General features: G+C 43.0%; 2 protein-coding genes across 2 annotated transcripts in view; one reads left to right on the forward strand and one right to left on the reverse strand.

The window, feature by feature from the left end:
* Positions 1-6,906, forward strand: part of rgs22 (regulator of G protein signaling 22) — a gene marked incomplete at its 5' end in the record, with an annotated part of 52,993 nt that extends 46,087 nt beyond the window's left edge. The window contains 1 exon segment of the mRNA XM_079692788.1: positions 5,645-6,906.
* vps13b (vacuolar protein sorting 13 homolog B) overlaps positions 6,107-19,982 on the reverse strand; it is a 460,668-nt gene continuing 446,792 nt past the window's right edge. The window contains 9 exon segments of the mRNA XM_079694034.1: positions 6,107-7,045; positions 7,845-7,925; positions 8,014-8,182; positions 9,618-9,720; positions 13,369-13,545; positions 14,938-15,108; positions 15,293-15,469; positions 18,572-18,800; positions 19,210-19,374. Coding sequence (XP_079550160.1) covers positions 6,797-7,045; positions 7,845-7,925; positions 8,014-8,182; positions 9,618-9,720; positions 13,369-13,545; positions 14,938-15,108; positions 15,293-15,469; positions 18,572-18,800; positions 19,210-19,374 — 1,521 coding nt within the window. The 3' untranslated portion in view covers positions 6,107-6,796.

The raw sequence follows: 19,982 nt of genomic DNA on the forward strand, positions 1-19,982 counted from the left end.
AGAGGTGAATCAAGAGGTGACTCGAGAGGTGACTTGAAAGGTGACTTGAGAGGGATCTCAAGAGGAAACTTGAGCGGAGACTCGAGAAGGAACTTGAGAGGGGACTAGAGAGGATACTTGAGAGGGAGATTGAGAGGATACTCGAGAGGGAGCTTGAGAGGGGACTCGAGAGGTGACTTGAGAGGGAACTCGAGAGGTGACTTGAGAGGGAACTCAAGACTTGACTTGTAAGGAGACTTAAGAGGGAACTTGAGAGGGGACTTGAGAGGGAACTCGAGAGCGGACTAGAGAGGGAACGCGAGAGGGGACTTGAGGAGACTTGAGGGGGAACTGGAGAGGTGACTTGGGGCGGTCTGTACTCCGACAGGACACGGGGTGCTGGAGTTGGCTGGTACGCCGACAGGACTCGGGGAGCTGGCGTCGGCTGGAGAGCCAACAGGAGACGAGGTGCTGGAGTCGGCCGGTATGCCGACAGGACACGGGGAGCTGGCGTTGGCCGGTACGCCGACAGGACACGGGGAGCTGGCGTCGGCCGGAGAGCCAGTACTGGAGCCGAAAACATGGCTGTAAGTTCCGGTTCTGGAGCAGGGACCATGGCTGCTGGGGCCGGCAGCCTCTTTGTCCCTTTTAGCCAAGGTTCTACTCCATTCAGCATAATGACACTGAAGAGTGTACTCTAGGGAGAACAAGTCCAAATAAAAATAAAAATCTGCTGGGTCCATTGTTGGTCGGTTCATTCTGTCAGGATGCGTGGAAAAGGTAGGACCCAAAAGCAGTATTAACGAAAAGCGAGCTTTATTAAAATAATAAAAGCTGTGGCAAAAAAGGCAGTATCCAAAATATCCAAAAAACAAATGAGCAGCACAAGGAACACAGACCGTGGAATAACATGGAGGGAAAAGAATGAACCGACATGGAACACAGGGGAAGACTAGACTAAATACACAGAAGGATAATCACAGGACAAGACACAGCTGGGCAGGGGAGGGAGAAACACAAGGGCAACAGGTGAACACAATGAGACAATCAGACACACCAGGGAAACTAACGACAGGGAGGAGGACCAGACAAAACACAAGGAGGAAGACAAAACACCGAATGAACAGACTTACAAAACCCATAACCAGACAGACAACACTAAAACCGTGACATAAACCTAGGAGTGTGACAGAACCCTCCACTCAAGGGATGGATCCCAGACGTCCCAAAAAAAAAGTCCAGCAGGGTGGGTGGAGGGGGACCGGAGGAGGGACACATAACTAGGGCCAAGAAAGGGTGGGTGGAGGGGGTCTGGAGGATGGGTCTCGGGCGGACGGCCCGGGGGCAAGGCAGAGACCAAGGAGGGGGTCTCGGGCTGACGGCCCGGGGGCACCGGATGAATGAACAGACTTACAAAACCCATAACCAGACAGACAACACTAAAACCGTGACATAAACCTAGGAGTGTGACAGAAACAGAGATCCGACCGATAAAGCAAACACACCACTTGTGTTGGTGAATACTGATCTAGCTGGTCCAGTTAATAACGAGTCCATAAATGGCTTCAGGTATATGCAGTCATTTACAGATGTGTGTACAGGGGCAGTGTTTGTTTATTTCCTGAAAGCGAAGAGTGACGCAGTTCAAGCCACTGAGAAGTATCTGGCAGATGTAGCTCCCTATGGGACTGTGAAATGCATTAGATCAGATAATGGGACGGAGTTCACTAGTAAGGAGTTCCAGACAATATTGAGAAAGAACAAGATCAGACATGAGACGTCTTGTCCTTATTCCCAAAACGGGACAGCTGAAAGAGAAGGGCGCACTCTTTTTGAAATGGCCAGATGTATGCTTATTGACAGTGATCTGCCTAAAAACCTGTGGCACTATGCCATTCAGGAAGCAGCTCATACCAGAAACCGGTGTTTTAATAAGCACACGGGCACTACGCCATATTCAGCACTGACAGGGAAAAAGTGTAACTTAGCTAGGATGCATACGTTTGGAGCAGTGTGCTATGCGTACCAGCAGGACAGGGTAAAATTAGACACTAGGTGTGAGAAAGGACGTTTTGTAGGGCATGACAAGGGAAGCCCCGCCTATCTAGTTTACTACCCCGACAAAGAGAAGGTGCAGAAGCAAAGACTAGTAAAGTTTATCACCATTACAACTTGTGATAGCGAGACTCAGACACAGTGGCTAGAACAGGATTCGGAAGAATACTGTGAAGAGGGAGTAAAGGTCCCATAGCCTAGTGTACTGAGCAAAGATGTACAAACTAACGCTCCATAGTCAGCACCAGAGTATGATGGCGAACAGCACCCTAGGGTGGCGTCACATGCCTCAGACAGTGGGAGATATCCCAGTAGGGAGCGCAAACCCCCAGAGTACTTGAGAGATTATACTCAGGAAGATAGTGATGAAGAGGATAAAACACTCACTAGTATAGATTATTGTTACAGAGCAGTTTGCGTTGTACCTCTGACCTTTAAAGAGGCCATGACATCGACTGAGTTAGAAAGCTGGGGAAAAACGATGGATGAGGAAATTAAGTCTCTAGAAGACAATCAGACTTTTACCCTGACAAAATTGCCAGAGGGCAGGAAAACAGTGGGAGGTAAATGGGTCTATTCAGTTAAGGGAGACGTTGACGGACACGGCAAGTACAAAGCTAGGTTCGTAGCGAAAGGATACAGTCAGAGGGCGGGGATAGATTACGGGGAGACGTTCTCACCTACAGCCAACCTGACAAGTGTACGTGTATTAATGCAGAAGGCAGCCCAAGAGGATTTGATTTTACACCAGATGGATGTAAAGACAGCCTACCTGCATGCACCCATCGATCACAACATTTATATGGAACAACCTGAGAGTTATGTAAGGGAGGGAGAAAAGCTAGTGTGTAAACTAGAGAAGTCAATTTACGGCCTGAAGCAGTCAGGGCGAAATTGGAATACGATGTTGCATGAATGCTTAACAGATGACAATTTTACACAGAACCCGGCAGACCACTGCGTGTACTCCAAGGAGTCTAAAGAGGGGAAAGTAATAATTGCTATCTGGGTCGATGATCTTATCATCGCAGCGAGCAACACCACGATTTTAGAGAAAGTGAAGAACATGTTTTCCCCAACATTTAAAATGAAGGATTTAGGGAGATTAAATCATTTTCTGGGCATGGATTTCAGTCAGTCTGACGGCTGTGTGAAAGTATCACAAAAAGGAGGAAAAGATACTGGAACGTTTTGACATGGAAGGGAGTGTAAGTGTAAGGGTAAGGGAGACACCTTGTGACCAAAAGTTAGATTACACTGAAAATGCACCTAAAATGGTGGATGTGAAGAAATACAGAGAGGCTGTTGGCAGCCTAATCTATTTGACTACCTGTACACGTGCAGACCTATGTTTCGTGGTAAGCAAGTTATCACAATATTTTGCTGAACCGACAGATGAGCATTGGGTTACAGCAAAACACGTTTTGCGTTATCTCAGGGGTACTGCAGACAAACAGCTTTGTTTCAGAAAAAGTAGCGAGAAACTAGGCCTACAGGCTTATAGTGACGCTGATTGGGCGGCAGATAAAACAGATAGACGCAGTATGACAGGGTATTGTGTGAGCATGAGTAAGGACAGCTCACTAGTCTCTTGGAAAACAAAGAAACAGCCTACAGTAGCGCTTTCCACATGTGAAGCTGAGTATATGGCTCTAGCTCTAACAATACAGGAGTGTATTTACTTGGAGCAGCTACTGGAAGGGATAGACACATACATGTATAATAAAACAGTTGTAAACGAGGACAATCAGGGGACAATAGCCCTTGCTAAAAATCCTGTATGTAGACAAAGGTGTAAACACGTGGATATTAAGTACCACTTCATAAGGTCAAAAGATGTCACTGGTTTATTGTCCTACAGACGAAATGGTTGCAGATGTGATGACCAAGCCTGTTTCCAAACTGAAGCTGAGGAAATTTGAAGGGATCATGTTTGGTGTTTAAAATGGGTTGAAAAAGTCCACATTTGAACATGTAAAATGTTTTGAAGAAGCCCACATTTAAATAATTTGTACAATTTTTGCTTTGTTAATTAAATATGAACAGGTATACAGTAAGAACATAATTCATAAGTGGGAGTGTTGAGATATAACATAGAGACATGTATGACTCCATGTATTACTGTGTATCATATATTGTTTATGTAAGTAGCTGCGACTACTACTGTGTTCATTGGTTAGTGCTGTACCACATGATTGTGATGTCACTACCAGGGGTATAAGACCGTTGGAAGTCACGCCCCTTTTCTCTCTGTCCTCAAGTCTCTTGAGATATGTGCCTATAATAAATAACGCCGTGATGAATGGCTAAACTTGAATTGCTGAGATTATTCACCTTTCTGCTGCAGGAGACAAAAGGTATAAGTCAAAATCTGCTAACAGGCTCCCTCCGCAAGATGAGGCCCCCTCCGCAACATGAGTCTGCGTGATCTGCGTGTAGGGAGCCTGGTTACTAGTATTATTGTGGTACTACTGCCTTATTAGGCCCATATTGAGCAGAAACTATTAAGACCAACAATCATGTACAACAACTTCCTCACTTAAATAAGCACTAATTAGAGGGTTATTGAGGAAACACTCTCAATTAATGGCTTATTACTTGTAGAATATGGTCATGTAGAATAAGGCCTTAATAAGTGTTTTATAAGGACTAATAAAGAGCCAATATACTGCTAATATGCATGTGTCAAGGAGTGAACTCTGAGGCATGAACTCAATTGCACGACTCAAAACTCAGACTCAGATAGCGTTTCAAAATAAAGAATTTACTGGAATTTTGCACAGTAATCAAAATAAGGAAAACTAGAATCGTGATCAATATCATAGATCCGTGAAAGGTGAGGTAAGCCGATATGTAGGTCATCGAGAGACAACGAACTGACAATGAACAGGAGGGACCTAACACAATATATACACAGGTAAAGGGGACACAGTTGGAAACAATCAGGGCGGGGAAAATAATCAAGGACGCAGGAGACAGAAGGGGGCGGGGAGCGTGGAGGAAATAATTAAGGGCATAGACATAAAGCACAAGACAAAGGGACATGACAACTCTAACATAAAGAATAAACTTTCACTATAAGTTTCTTGGACATGACAGCATGTTAATGAACAACTAGTTGATGGTGAATTTGTGTACCTTAATATAAAGTTTTACTATGTTTATGTGTGTGTCACAGTATAATATGTTGAAAAATAAAGGAAAAAGGTCTTTATGAATTTATATTTTGTGTACTTATGTATGTGTGTATATATATACATGTGTAAATACAATACACACATACATATACATAAGTACACCAAATATAAATTCATAAAGACCTTTTTCATTCATGTATTCATATCCCTGTTTCTGTCGTACTCCTGAACAGACACACCAGTCTCTGGCCCTACAGAGGGCCTTTTTTACATCACCTTGATCACACGTTAGGAAAGGGAGGAGGAACTGAGGGGTATTTAAAAAACGTACCACTGGATGCCACTAAATCTTACACATCGGTACTTTAAGGCAAACATAACCCTTGTTGTCCTATATATAAAACATGAGTCAACAGTAACCCAGGGACGATGTACGAGTAGATGTTCACCCTGTGTCGTTTAACTGTCTGAAGGGTCGTCCTCCGCTTGCAGTGTCCGGTCAGCAGCCAGGACGCGCCCCTCCAGAACAGACAGTACACAGTGTGACAGATACAAGAGTAAGTTGAAATGAAGAGTGAAATTACCAGACGTAAACACATACAAGCCTCTCAAACACAACTGGCTCATTTGTTACTGCACAGGGTGTGAAGGCCTGCAACATGAAATGAAACCAAAGACTTGATGGCGTATTGCTCTGACACTGGCGGATGAGGGTGCTGCTGCATGAGGATTGAAAGCTGAGAGCAGAACTGATACTGATATCTTAGTAGTTTGATGCTGGATTGACTTATGTAAGAAGATCAGTTAGAAACCTGTGTGCAAAACATCGACTAAAGACTAACTTTAGTTATGCCTGGCTGCACATCCATCATTTATAATATTTCCCAGTTTCTTCTTGACTTTTTCTTAGTATACGATGACAGAATAACACTTCATTATTTCAATATTTTTATTAAATGATTTTCTATTCATATATTATCCATGTACATACATAAAAACCATTAGACACAATTCTCACTCACAGTTCAGTGGATCAACAATATAAAAGGCAACAATGATGACCGCATTCATGTAAGTTTACAAAGAACATTGTTATTGTCAAACATCATCTATAAAACATTTTGGTTGACAGCTGGGATCTCTAACATCCTTCAACATTTCTATAATATTGCACTTAAATTGGCATGAGACAGTAAACACTCATTGTGCAGAGTGAAACATTGCACACTGTTCTGTCACACTGAAGAGGTTTCACAATGCGCCCTGATTTCAAGTTGGCGCAACTCTTCTTTTATTAGTGTTCACTATACTGCAGTATGAGCTCATTGAAATGTCCCAGTTTAAGAAATGTATTTCTATGATTAAAACTGTTTTCAACCCTTCTGATTTCTTCTGTGATTTGTTTGCGTATCAATCAAAAATATATCTTCCAAAATACATTGCTTAGAACTCTCTGCATATCTAAGGCATAACCAAGTGGACTTAGTTTTATCATATATATTCTTTTAAATAAATGTGTAGTTATATTTTCAGATCCATAGTTTAGTGTATTTTAAGGCTTAATATGGAATAAAAAGGTCCGGTTTATTTGGTGGCAGAAATCCACAGATGTGTGTTAGTGGATATTAGTGGAATCCAATGTGTAAGGCTTTATTCTTCACCATTGTGAACTTGCTGACAAACACCTTGGCGAAGGCAGGATCCACCAGGTAGCGGTAGGACTTGGTGACGGAAGGGGGGGGCTCTGCCAGCGTCACTGGGAGCTGCAGCTGTAGAGAGGCCGCGGAGGGGGACAGGAAGTGGGTGGCTCGCAACACGTAGTCCACCAAGCGGCGATACTGCTGCTCCGTCAGGCGCTCACGCACACCGTCACCCTGAGGGAGGAGACACACCATTAGGAATGGCATCCATACCACTGCCATCTAGGACACATGATGTCAGAACTATTTTATGGTGCAATCTATGTTTCCTTTTCTGAGCTCATTTGTTACTTTTCTTCAATATTCTGCTAGGCTTTTGGTTGAGCATACAGCATGCTGCTGAGCAAGCAACAATAGGACATAGAAAATGGGCTTTCTTCAGAGTTTTGTCCTTGCCCTTTTTTTGGGTGGCATAATGTATACATGTTCGCAGATGTTGATAAATTAAAGCTGGGGGGGAACCTTGTTCTGGCATTGAGAGTAACACTTTTGAGAGCATATCTTTAATTTAATTAATTAAATCTTTCCTTTGAATGTCAAATTGTTTTCAATCTGGTTGGCCACTCCAGAAACCTGCCATGCTCCCAGAAGTTGCTCCATCGCTCTGGTCCCCTGTCCCCACTTCCTGCTCCTTTAGCAGTGTGGGACAGTGGCCACAGACACCTCTGCTTCAGTCTGCCATTTAGAGCCTTCCCTGCTGGTGAGCTTGCTCATTATCGTTTGCACTCCTTTTAAAAGGGCTTTAATTTCATTACATTTATACAAAGCAATAAAGTTTAGTTTATTTTTGCACAAGTTAACTGTAAAATAAAAAATCAGAAAAGCAGTTCAACTACTTAAAGATCTCTCCTATCTTAACTGTAGATGTGATAAGTACTGATAAGTAGTGTAAGCAGTGATTTAAGGTTTTCTCTTTTGTCAATATCCACATCATATTATTGCACCATGTGCAGTCCGTTACAGGGAGTCTTACCTCTGTGTCGCTGGCTACTGTCTGCTGCTGTAAGGTTAGGCTGAGCTGGCCCCCCTGCCCCGGCTCCTGCTGGCACACCACCTGCAGGGGACAGGACGCGTTACATTCACAGCCATACAGCTACAGAAAGGCTCATTTGACTGTAACAGGAGCTGTTTCTCTATCTTACCTCTGTGATGGGGAAGGCCTGCTGCTGGGTGTCCTCACTGAGGCTGACCACAAACAGCACCTCCGAAGTGAGGAGCAGACAGCCAGCATGCTCCTGACCCGAGCCGCTCACCAGGGTCACCTCCAGGGCCATGTGGAGCTCCGGCCGCCCCAGAGACTGGAGCATCTTCCTGTGGACAGACAACACAAGTTATAAGACTATCTGGAACATTAAAGTGGTTCAATCTTAAAAAACAAGTTGTATTCTTATCAAAGCACTATAGGCAGTAACTACATACTTCCGGGTGCATAGATTGTATGTGTACATATACACACACACATAATTGCAGTCTTGCTGACTTCAGATAAAAACTTTTCCTATAAACACAAGACCACACAATGTGCCCAACTCTTCAGCCCCAACACACACAAACAAGTGAGAATATGTGTCTATATACATCCTGCAATTTACATTTCTTCATGTTCTCCGGGTGGATCCTATTACACACATGCTGGATGGGGAAATATGTGCTGGGGCTACAGTCTTCCGTCATGTTTCTCTGACAGTGTGTTTACTTTGGAAGGCAGGTGTTCAGATTGCAGAGCAGATGTTGAGGCGGCCGCAGGAGGGACACTTTGGTTCTGTTAAGTGTTACTTCGTTCAAACAGTTTGACCCTTCAAGTGTCGGGCTACCTGTAGTAGTAAAAATAATTGATGGATGCCTGATGGAAACCAGTTTGACTGCAATGCAGCCTGAACAAAACCACAGGGGAGCATTATCTCAGCATCTGTGTGTTTTCATCTTTTTTTCATCTTCCTTTTAGCACACTGCCAACCCCTCGAGTGATGACAACTAAAGTGGAATGTCCTAGAGAAATATTGTTTATCTAAAATGTGGCTTCTTTTCTTATGGCAGTTTATAGTGGACACAGACTACTATTAGAAGTAAAGGTTTGATAGCTATGGAAACCAAATAAAATTGCGGAAAATGTGAAGTGCTTTCAAAGGCTCCTGATAACCTTCTGGAGACACAGGCCTCTCATACATTTTTATGATAATATTCAGTGCTCCACTGTGCTTGATACACTCAGATCTGATGCAGCACTGTCCAAACCACTGCCATATGTTTAACACAAAACCCAAACCTCCTGCTTGGCACAACATAAAATCTGTGTCAACTCAATCTCTTCTAAATTCCAAAGCCTTGGAGCACACAGAGGAAGGTGTTCCTCCATCTGATGGCATGGGGAAAGATCTCTGGATAAACTCAAAGCTAAACAACAAGAAAGAACATTTCTAGCTTTGGCAGAGTGCTTATAAAAACCTTTTAACATGGCCCGATGAGAACAGGGAGGGCAGCCTGGCTACCATGTGTGGGATCAAGGTCAAACATTTTTCCAGACCCATTTTCTTTTGGAAAGTGGGTAATGAACCCTCCAAGGTATTTTTTTAAACAAGACAGCAGCATTGATGAGTGTTAAGGGAAAGAAAAAGAAAATCAATTCCTGGAGAGAGCCCAAGAAAAGCAACAGCGAGAACACATGTCCCATTTCTAAGGAGAAGCTGGACACAAATAAAGGAAGAGCTTGCAGGAAGAATGTGGGCTGGGAGGGGCTGGGTCTTACCACACATATTTAAGGTGGCTGTTAGGGGCCCGGCAAGACTTCGCCTCCGTAGGCAGGTACAGCTGTTTAGGAAGCTGCCACAGTCCGGCTCCATGAAGGATCCCTGCAGAAGAGACAGATGGGAAGACAGTGCCATCAGAGTGGACCACAAGCTGATCAATCAGACATTGATGGAGAAAGACTCCGTTAGTGTTAAACTGCATTGCTAACAATGCACATTTCATTTTCATAAAAAAGAGGTGGAAGCATTTTTAAATATTTTACTTTAGTTAAAAAAGAATACCACAATGTCAAAAATTATTAAGTATGAGCATAGAAATATATTTCAAGAATTCAATATGTAGAATGGACCATTTTAGAATAGCATTTATTATTTTCTTAGAATATTATTATTGATGCATTCATGTGCACTGGCCACCACGTTGCAGGTGGGGTGGGGTTATATTGCATTGCTAGGTAGATTCAAACATCATTTTCCAGTTTGCATTATTAATCTGAATCTGGGGTTACCCAAAAATACATTTGATTTAATAGTGCAGTATTTGTATCTGAGATGTAGTGAAGTAGCAAAGTAAAAGTAGTCAAACAACTGTGTCAGTTCTTCACCCATGTGTGTGTGTCAGCTCTTCAGCAGAGCAGCGGCAGGCCAGTGAAGTCAGCAAGTACTCACAGCCATGAACACACACTTAGATCCATTTATGATGTCACTGCCACTCTGCAATTCTGCTCCACTCTGAGTGGGTGTTTGTTTGCAACTCTCAGTGAGTGTGTGTGTGTGTGTGTGTGTGTGTGTGTGTGTGTGTGTGTGTGTGTGTGTGTGTGTGTGTGTGTGTGTGTGTGTGTGTGTGTGTGTGTGTGTGTGTGTGTGTGTGTGTGTGCATGTGCGTGTGCGTGTGTGTGTATGTACCAAAGGCTCTTTGAGCAGTTCTCTATAGGGTCCTGCACTAGGGAAGACCAAATAAACCATTCTGACAGCCAAGGGGACAGATGGGAAACTAATGTAATCATTAATCAATCTACTGATGAATTTCAGATTTTCCCAATCACAAACTCCAATTCAAATGTGTGTTTATATTTATTTGTTGAGTTGCTACATGACTAAATCTCTTATTTAACTTCTGTCTGACAGTGATCATGTGCTCCTGTGTAAAAATTAAAAGTGTTAATCTCCACAGGCAAATTGCTTCGTTCTTTTAAAATGTTATTGACATTTCTTTTGGTTATATGCTTGATGTTCCCCCAGAAAAAGATGGAGCTTGTTACCTGACGTAAGAAAATAAAAATGCTTGGTCTAACAACTTCCATTATATCAGTGGTTCGCCAGCTCCCGCTACTGGTACGCGGAGGAATCTGACATATATACAAAATAAAAAAAATGTAAATACATTTTTTATATTTTTACATTTTATTTAACTTTTATTTAACCAGATGAAAACATTGTGACAAAATCTCATTTACAATGCTGACCTGGCCAAAAGGCAGCAACGTTACACGTTCTTACACATAACACAGACATAAATAATACAGAAAACACAACTAAGTAAACAAAAAGAGGAAACGCAGTCACTACATTGTGCACATTTGGGACAGTAAGGTACACTACTTGTTACTGCGAGAGCAGCTGGTGGTAAGGACCTCAGACAACTTCAATTTAAAACAGGCTATAGGGACAAGTGCCATCAGTTTGAGGCTTGATTGAATAACATTAATTAAAAAATAAATCATACTATCAAAATACTACAACGATTGAAAATAAGCTTGAGATAATTGAAACTGTGGTTTAAATAAGTTCTAATAGGCTATTGTTGTTTGTAGATTTAGAAACACATTTTTTTTTAATGTATTTCTGGCGTTGCTAATAGAGTGCCACAGTGAAAAAAACTAAAAAATAACTAAAACCCGGAATTTTCGAATCATAAATCTATCGATTAGATTACAATTATGATTAGAAAATTATAAAAGTACGGTAAATTATCCGACTGAACAAAACGTGATCCGTCTCTTAAATGTTTGCCAACCACAGACCTTATTTTGAGCTATTTTCCGAAATCCTATGGAGAAATGGCATTGCTTTTTTGTCGAGGGAACCGGAAGAAGTTTACTTCCGGGTTTTTAGGACGCGTCACTGTGGCACTCAATAGCCGCGTTCACACCGGAGTACTTTTCCCACTTTAGTTCCGATATAGTTCCGAAATGTCGCGTTCACACCAAAAAGAGCCGGAACTAAAATTAGTTCATGAGAACCTTTTTACCCCCTTTTCCGTCCCTGCTAGAGAGCAGGGACTCTCATGCGGCTCTCTTGTGAGAAAAGAGCTATATTTCTGATTGGCTGGGCGGATTGCAAACCACGCCCCGTAAAACTCAAAAAAAGTGTTGTGAAGCCACCATTTTATTATCATTATTAGCATTAGCATTTGCCCAGCGCAGAAACGCAGAGAGACTAACTTATGGCAAGATGAGGAGGTGTCGGCGTTCTGGCGATTTACTCGGAAGGCTTCAGTAGAAGCTGCTGGGACTCCCAGCAGCTTCTACTGAAGCCAGTCCCCAACAACCGGGGACTTCCGGCCGGGGATTTTGGGCGGCAGTATACGCCGTGAAGTTGTTTGCGGCCTGCCAGTAAACCCAAAGCAGAAGAAGAAGAAGTGACGTCAGCGGCTTCATTTGCCTAATCCACCCCCAGGGACTTATTCCGTTGTGAACGCGATCTGTACTTAGTTCATCAGAACTAAAGAGTTCTGATGAACTAAGTTCTCATGAACCTTTGTGGGAAAAGTACTGCGGTGTGAATGCGCATTATAACGACCATAATACCCGCGAACGATTAGCCAACGTTGCAAGCAAGCTAAAGAAGGAAGAAAGCTGAATGATGTTGTGAGAGAGGTACAGAGGAGAATATTACTAGCGAAAGTGAACAAGTGAATGAGGAGGAGGACAGTCATCAACCGATCACACGCGCAGGCTCCGCCAGCAACGCAAAAGTGATATGCACAGCCGCTGTGATGTGTGAAGAAGGCATTTGCACAAATAATGGAGAGAAGGCTGTGACCGAGGTCAAAAGCTGAAAAAGCACACACTTGTCCTTAATTGTTATCTTTTTTCTTTTCTTTTTGGCAATAATGGCAAACATCAGCAGACTGAAGATGAGCTACCCTTAGGCTCATCTGCTCCTGGAGGCTTTCATTATTATTGTGGAACTGAATTCCCAAGAGGACATTTTCTGTTACAATGTGGGTTGTTGCAGGAGGCCTACATTCACACTTTGGTACAGGAAATGACATGTGTGTACAGTTGTCATTTGTTGTGTGAGAATAATTTATTATTTTGTTCTTTATGTTCTCACTTGTGGTGATGAGTGTGAGAGAGAGAGAGAGCCTGCCCTTTGTACATGTAGCTGTGGCTGACAATAAATAATGTTATTATGAATACATTTGCCTCCGTGTCCTGCAGTACTGTGCATGGACTGTATTTTAACATTGGTCATATGAACAATGTTAAAAAACTTGTATAACTATTTTCTCAGGTGGTACTTGGTGTAAAAAGGTTGAGAACCACTGCATATCCAAATTATATATATATACTGTATATATTCAAAGCAAGAATGATGCTCTGATTGTGCTTTCATTCCCTGTGTTTTGGAATCAACAAATTGTGTGTTTTTGTAAACAACAGGAAAAGTAATGGGAGTGTTACAATCACGTCTTTCAGTGAAAGTGAAAAACCAAAATGCTGTTAGCTTTGATCCTGAACTCACCATAACCTGTCTGGGACACCAGTTCAGCTGCTCCTCCGATGGGCTTAGTAAAAACACCCACAATGCCTTTCCCCACGCCAGAGATGACCCCTTTGGCATGGCTTCCCGCTGAGCTCTGCGTCTCCCAGTTCCTCTGGAAGTTCTGCATGGGCTGGTCTACAATGCCTGCAATCGCTCCTAAAGGAACAAGGACCAGGTGGTTGTTCTTTAGTATTGGGCTTTCTTCAAAAAATAGATTTACATAACGAATGGAAATGTACAGGATGCAAATAATGTCCCCTTAGTAATGTCATTTCAGCAAGACATGGGAAACCGAGTGAGATATACAGACATGCTTTTGCCCAACAGAAAATATCAGACCCTTCTTGTATGACATGTTTTTAATGTATATAATCGGCTGTAAACCAGAGAGGTGCAGGCAGCTGTTTGGTTTCTGATGATATGCTCTGTGTGTCTTGATTTGTACTGCCCTTGGTTGTTTACTGAGTCCCTGCTGTGCTGTCTGCACTCCGTCTCACAGCTCTGTGCCTATAACATGTGTGTGGGAAGAACATCTTTTGATACATATCGAGGGACCTCATGCTAAGGATAAAGAGATCCAATATTCATTGCTAATTTCAATGACTTGCTCTTGGGATTCAGGTATTATTTGTAATCATTCTTTTTACTGCAATCTTAACAGTGTGATTGCAATTTTTCACGTTTGCAAATGTCTCTGGATCACTTTCTACCTTGTGTGAATGGGATTGTATTGATGTTCACTGTTTCTGTCATTGTGCCATTTCTCATCTAAAACCCCTTTATGTTATTCAGAAGCAGACTAATGAAGCTCAGCGCAAGTTCAACCAGGAAGACCGTCTTTACTCATTCATTCACATATTCCCTGTTTACTACTCTCTCTCCTCTCAATCAGTGATCGGGGGCGTCACTCCTCAGCTAAACGTATCACTTCGCCTCTATTCCCACAAGCTTATCATAGTGCAAGGCTAAACCTTTAAATCTGCTCTCTCCCCTCCTCACAGTTGTCAATTCAGGTGACTCAACGCAGCCCTCCTCCACCCCTTCCACCTTCCTTTCTTCCAAATCCAGGTTCAAGCTCAAACCATCACTCTTCAGACATCCATCAATCCCTTCATGCCTCCACCAGTGTCTAGACCCCAGGGGGGTTTCATCGGTTCGGTTTTCCCCCTCCCGAATGATATTCCAGCACAACAGGGTCTAATCGCCAAACACCATTACATGCATCTGTGCATTCCCGGCAATAAATATATATCGTTACATCAAAAAACTGTCTCTGATTGAATTAGTGAAAAGGTGAATTAAAGCACCAGGAGCAGATTTCAACTAAATTATTTTTTAACAGAGATTACATGAATTCTTCTGCAATGTGCTGCTGTATTTCTATTCAGGGATGTTGTGTGTGTGTGTGTGTGTGTGTGTGTGTGTGTGTGTGTGTGTGTGTGTGTGTGTGTGTGTGTGTGTGTGTGTGTGTGTGTGTGTGTGTGTGTGTGTGTGTGTGTGTGTGTGTGTGTGTGTGTGTGTGTGTGTGTGTTGTAAATCTCCAAATACCTAACAAGCTAATGCCGAGTCGGGACAGCCCCTGCCTCAGGCCGTCCCCCAGGCTCTCTGGCAGCTGGCGCCTCCACTCCTCCTGCCGGGTGTAGTGCTCCTCATCCAGCGAGAGGCGGTCCATGTTCCGGGCCAGGCTCGTGGCTAGGTTGGTGATGGACGTCAGCGTGCCTGAACACAAACGTAACATGCTCAATCCCTGTGTTCAGTGTTTGTTAAAAACTGTACAATGCATGTGCTGTGTCTTGGAAAAATATAGAGTGAGTTATTACTACATATTATTAGTCCACAAATACAAAGTTGTGTGCATTGAGCTTATACATTTCCTGCTCTGAAATATGAATATCTGCATTACCTTTTGAGATATGTTTGACGAAAGACGTGGTCCCTCTGGACACTCCGCTGACGAAGGCCCCAGGCCCGCGGGTCAGCCCCTCGTACGGCAGCCGGAAGAAGTCCGACACCCCGTTCCCGATGCTGCGCACCAGACTGGCAGGACTGCCCAGGATCTCCAGAGAGCCCACCACCCACCCTGAGGCACAGACAAAACACAGCACAGGATTATAAAATGAACGTTCTTTATTTTTATGTTTTATTTCGCATAGTTACTTTTCAGCCTATTTTCAGTTTTCTCTTTCAGTTACGCTTCTCAGTTAACTTGGACTGAAAGCCTTGGACTGGTGTTATACTAAACAATTTACAGAATTTATATAATGTATGATCCCACAGTAACTTTTTAAACTGCACATGTGGAACACCTGCTTTTAGGAGGAACATTCTGCACACAAGCCCCTGGAGTAAACTCTCACTCTCCTCCTCTCACCAAAAGCAGTTCAGAGTGGGAGCTCGATCCAAACATTTTACAGACCTACAAAATGTTTTACATCATGATTATATTTTCAACATTGTGTTTATTCTATCAGAATTATTTCTTCGACGATACAAAAGTTCCCAAAAGCATAACAAATGCACACTCATGCACACAGACACACACACACTCCTGCATGAAATCATACATGTGCCACGGTTAGATTTACAGCCTCCTACTATCTCACCTCATCTCTCCCATTCAGCCGTAGAGCCCCCTTCAGAGGGCACGGCTCATTGATATTTATGCACTGACAATTGCATATCAAAAATCAAATAGCCATTTCTCAAGACGCCGACTCCGCTCTGCTCTTACTCTCTGTCGATTTGCACTTGAGTGATGGGCTCTAATGGTAAGAAAACCGTCTCCAGCCAGGCCTAGTGCTCGTTTCTGCTTCACATGGTGTCCCAGTTGTGGTCTGGGTAAAGCATAAACTCCTGACAGGAGCCGATGTTTACAGGGCTGAGTCATGCTCAAAAACACATAATGTGCATAAACTGGTATGGTGCATAGATAGTGCACTTCTTTCAGTATTCATGTGTCCATAAGTCTATGCATGTGTGTTGATTTATGCCTGTGGGTGTATGTTTGACCAAAGTACCGTATATTCTAAAATGATCAGTGTCCCAGAATCCAATGCTTCCCCTAACTTCAAGATGACGTAGGAACAAAAGTGTGCGGTGAAGTGACGCGTTGAATTACGAGCAGAAATGAGGGCTCTAACGAGAGACAGCGGGGAGGAAGTGTCGGCCCAGAACGCCATTCTGATGTGGAAATGAGCGGCTAAATCAGAACATGTGTGGAGGCTTTGACTCGACAGCAGGACAACGCAGGAGAGCTGCAGAGCCTTTACAGGGCATTATCTATAACATACTGCCTGCACACCATGAGTCATCAGTCAAAGCTTAGAATAAAAGGGTATATTATGAAATGATAGAATGTAAATCTTTTTCAAGCCTCCAGTGGTTCAGGTTTGACTTTGTGGAGCAATATAGTTTGTGATTCCTACCACAAAGCAATGAAGCCCTTGGGATACAATCATTTCATAGCTTAACTCCACACATTGTGAGAGTCAATTGTAGAATTTCTTAACCAAGCTCATATCCTGTTATTCTTCTGTCCATTTCTCCCTAAATTGAGTGCAAACAACACTGGATTTGAGTTTTAGCCAGGTGCAGCTTTATCCCTGCAGTTTGAATGTTGAATACAATTGACTTTATTTCTGACTTGACGAAACAAAGAGATTAGTTTTGTGGGGGTGCTCTGTGTCGACGCCCTCCCACCTCCCCTGGGGTCATATACAAAAAAGAACAGACTTTTTTTAATAGTTACATTAAACTGTAATTTGTTTAAATCATACAATATTGCAATATACACAAACCTTTTCAGAAACACAGATTTTCAGATTAATTTCCCGTTTCTTGCAATCTACAACAGAAAGGTGAAAGGCACTACATGTGTACTCACTGAATTCACATTGTCCTGCAACATTAAAGGTGGGGTAGGTAAGTTTAAGAAACCGGCTCGAGATACACTTGTTGGTATATTCCATGGAATGCTCTTAACATCCCGATAGCAATGAATATCTGAAGTGCTTTGACAAAAAATCCATTAAAAAATGTCATCTGTGGAAGATGTAGCGCTGTATAAAAGCACGACCAATCATCTGAGCCGGCCCGGCTAAAGTAACTGGATGGCCTACCTGCCTGTCAGCCTTCCATCTATGCACAAACTTATCTCGTGCCCTCATTGGTTATGTGCGCGTTCGTGTGTGTTGGAGGAGGGGCTCTGTAAGGATGTGGCAGATTTTCTCCAGCTGTGTATTTTCAAATTCTAGCTCACTCGAGCTGGTTTCTCCAAAACTACCTACCCCACCTTTAAGGCCAAAATGATGATTACCATTGTTTTGATCAATTTTGAGATCAGGATTATTTATCATGATTATCCATTGGTGTAAGTTCATTTTTACTGCTCTTTCCCATTGAAATAAATAGAGCACTGCTTTCACAGTGCTCTATTTTGACAACCTAGGGCTCAACCCATATCGCCTGTTTTTACCTGCAATATGTCTTGAAACATATAATTATTAAGGGAATATTCACAGAAAAATTGAACCCACTTTCTAGAGTTAAATTCAATGCAGTCTGCTGCTCTTTGAGATCCAAATTAAGAGGTCAGATTGAGAAGATAGACAATCTTGTGATCTTTTGAAAAATATATATATAAACACATTAAGTGTAGCATGTATGAATGATAACAACCCAGTTTAAAGGCCCCACCCAAAAAGCATGTTCAATGAGACGGGCTACGTTTAACAGGTGTGTGATACCTCAACATGGCATGAAAGGTGAAAAGAATCATGTATGAGACCTAATGTACATTTGTCCACATTGGAGCTTGATTCAGAGGCATCATTATTTGCCGACCGAGCTTCTTTATTTTTGCTTGAGTGTAACTGCGGCCAGAAGCACGCTGTACAAAGTGGAATACAGCAGGCTCTAAATACGCGTGCTTTAACATCATCTGCACTTAGGACATGTACGAGCCATCATAATGGCTTGTGCATTCATGCCATTACAAGTGAAGGAATATTTCGATAATGATCCTCCTTGGTTTTAGCAGATATGATAACAAGAATAAATCAGATGATATGCTGTAAATCGGTGCTGTCTCGATATATAAAACACAAGCTGGCTTGTTGGACCCTTTGCTGACTGATGTGGCAGCAGGTGAATTTGAGGCAGTTGAGAGAGGAAGACCACCTACCAGCTCTGAAGAGGGCCCCGGCAGCGTAGTGCATGGCCAGAGCGTGCACCAGCTGCCTGGCTGTGGTGCACAGCGGGCCTCTCTCAAACAGGGAGAAGGAGAGAGGAGTGTGGTCTGAAGCGATGTACAACTTGAGGGAGGCATGGATGCTGACCAGCAGGTTGACCGGCTGGATGCTCAGCCTCTGCAGCCGCACAGGGTGCACCAGCGCCTGCACCGCCTGCAGCACCTGGGACAGATGCAACACATTTAGTAAGTAAGGCCCAGGAATACTAATGCAAAATATCTTGACTCTACCTCTAGCCCTTTCTAGCATGCACCTTCATTATGTTACAGATTATCGTTTTATCCTATCCTAAAAGATATTATTGAATATGATATGTATGTGAATGTATGATTACAACATTGTGACAAGAACAACACAAATCCCTTGGTTTATTAGTTAAATACTGCTCAAATTGAGCAGAGTTCCTGGGCACGCTTATAAGCAAAGTGAGGTTGGATGCTGCTTCCTGCATGTCTGGCCCCAGCTGAATGCACCGCTGAAGTTATAATCTATTGAGAATGCAGTGACTAAACCACAACACATTCAGCCTGATCATTGCCTCAATAAAAACATGCCATCATGAATAGTGGACCTGTTCAGGGAGGATGGGGGCTGAGCCACACTTTGTCCCCCTCTGTGGCTCTGCTGGGGCCGAGGCCATGGCACTGTCAGGGATGTAGGTGTGGAACAGGGTCTTAACGTAGTAAACAAAGGTGTCTTCCAGGTAGACTCTGGCAGGTTGGAGCTGGAAGGTGATCTGAGGAGAAAACAGTACAAATATTTAAAGTGGACCTATCATGCTGTATTTGAACAATATATTGTAGGGCCATACCTATATAAAACATGTATGTGAAGTTTATTTTTCAAAATACCAAACAGATCCTGCATTTTAGCCATGCCTCATTTCGCTCTATTTGCTCTTTCCAGCCCTGTTCTTGCAGGGGGCTGATTCTGTGAGCTGCAGCTGACCGCGCCCCCCTGCAGGAGAGGGGAGCGTGCGCCGATCAGCTGCTGGGCTCTCAGAAAAGGGGGAGGAAAGGAGATCTCCGTCCTCCGTGTTTTATTCTTATATGATTATATAGAGTCATTATTCATTGGTTTTAAAGCTCAATAAATAACAAAGAAGACCTTTGACCGGAACTTTTCTAATTTGTCCGGAAGATTTAAACTTTAACGGATATGTTGACCGGCGAAAATAAATCAAACTGAAACTCTGCCGCACGGTCCCCTCGTTCCTTGGAAGAGGCAGAGAGGTGGGTGTTTGTCATTTGCTGGTGGACTACAGGAGAGAATTACAGCGAGGGAGGGATTACATTGAATTACAGGAGCAAACGCTTGCCTCGGGGAGGGAGAAAAAGAGCCACA

Source organism: Notothenia rossii, assembly GCF_949606895.1.
Source record: "Notothenia rossii genome assembly, chromosome: 7".
NCBI classification, from domain to species: domain Eukaryota; kingdom Metazoa; phylum Chordata; class Actinopteri; order Perciformes; family Nototheniidae; genus Notothenia; species Notothenia rossii.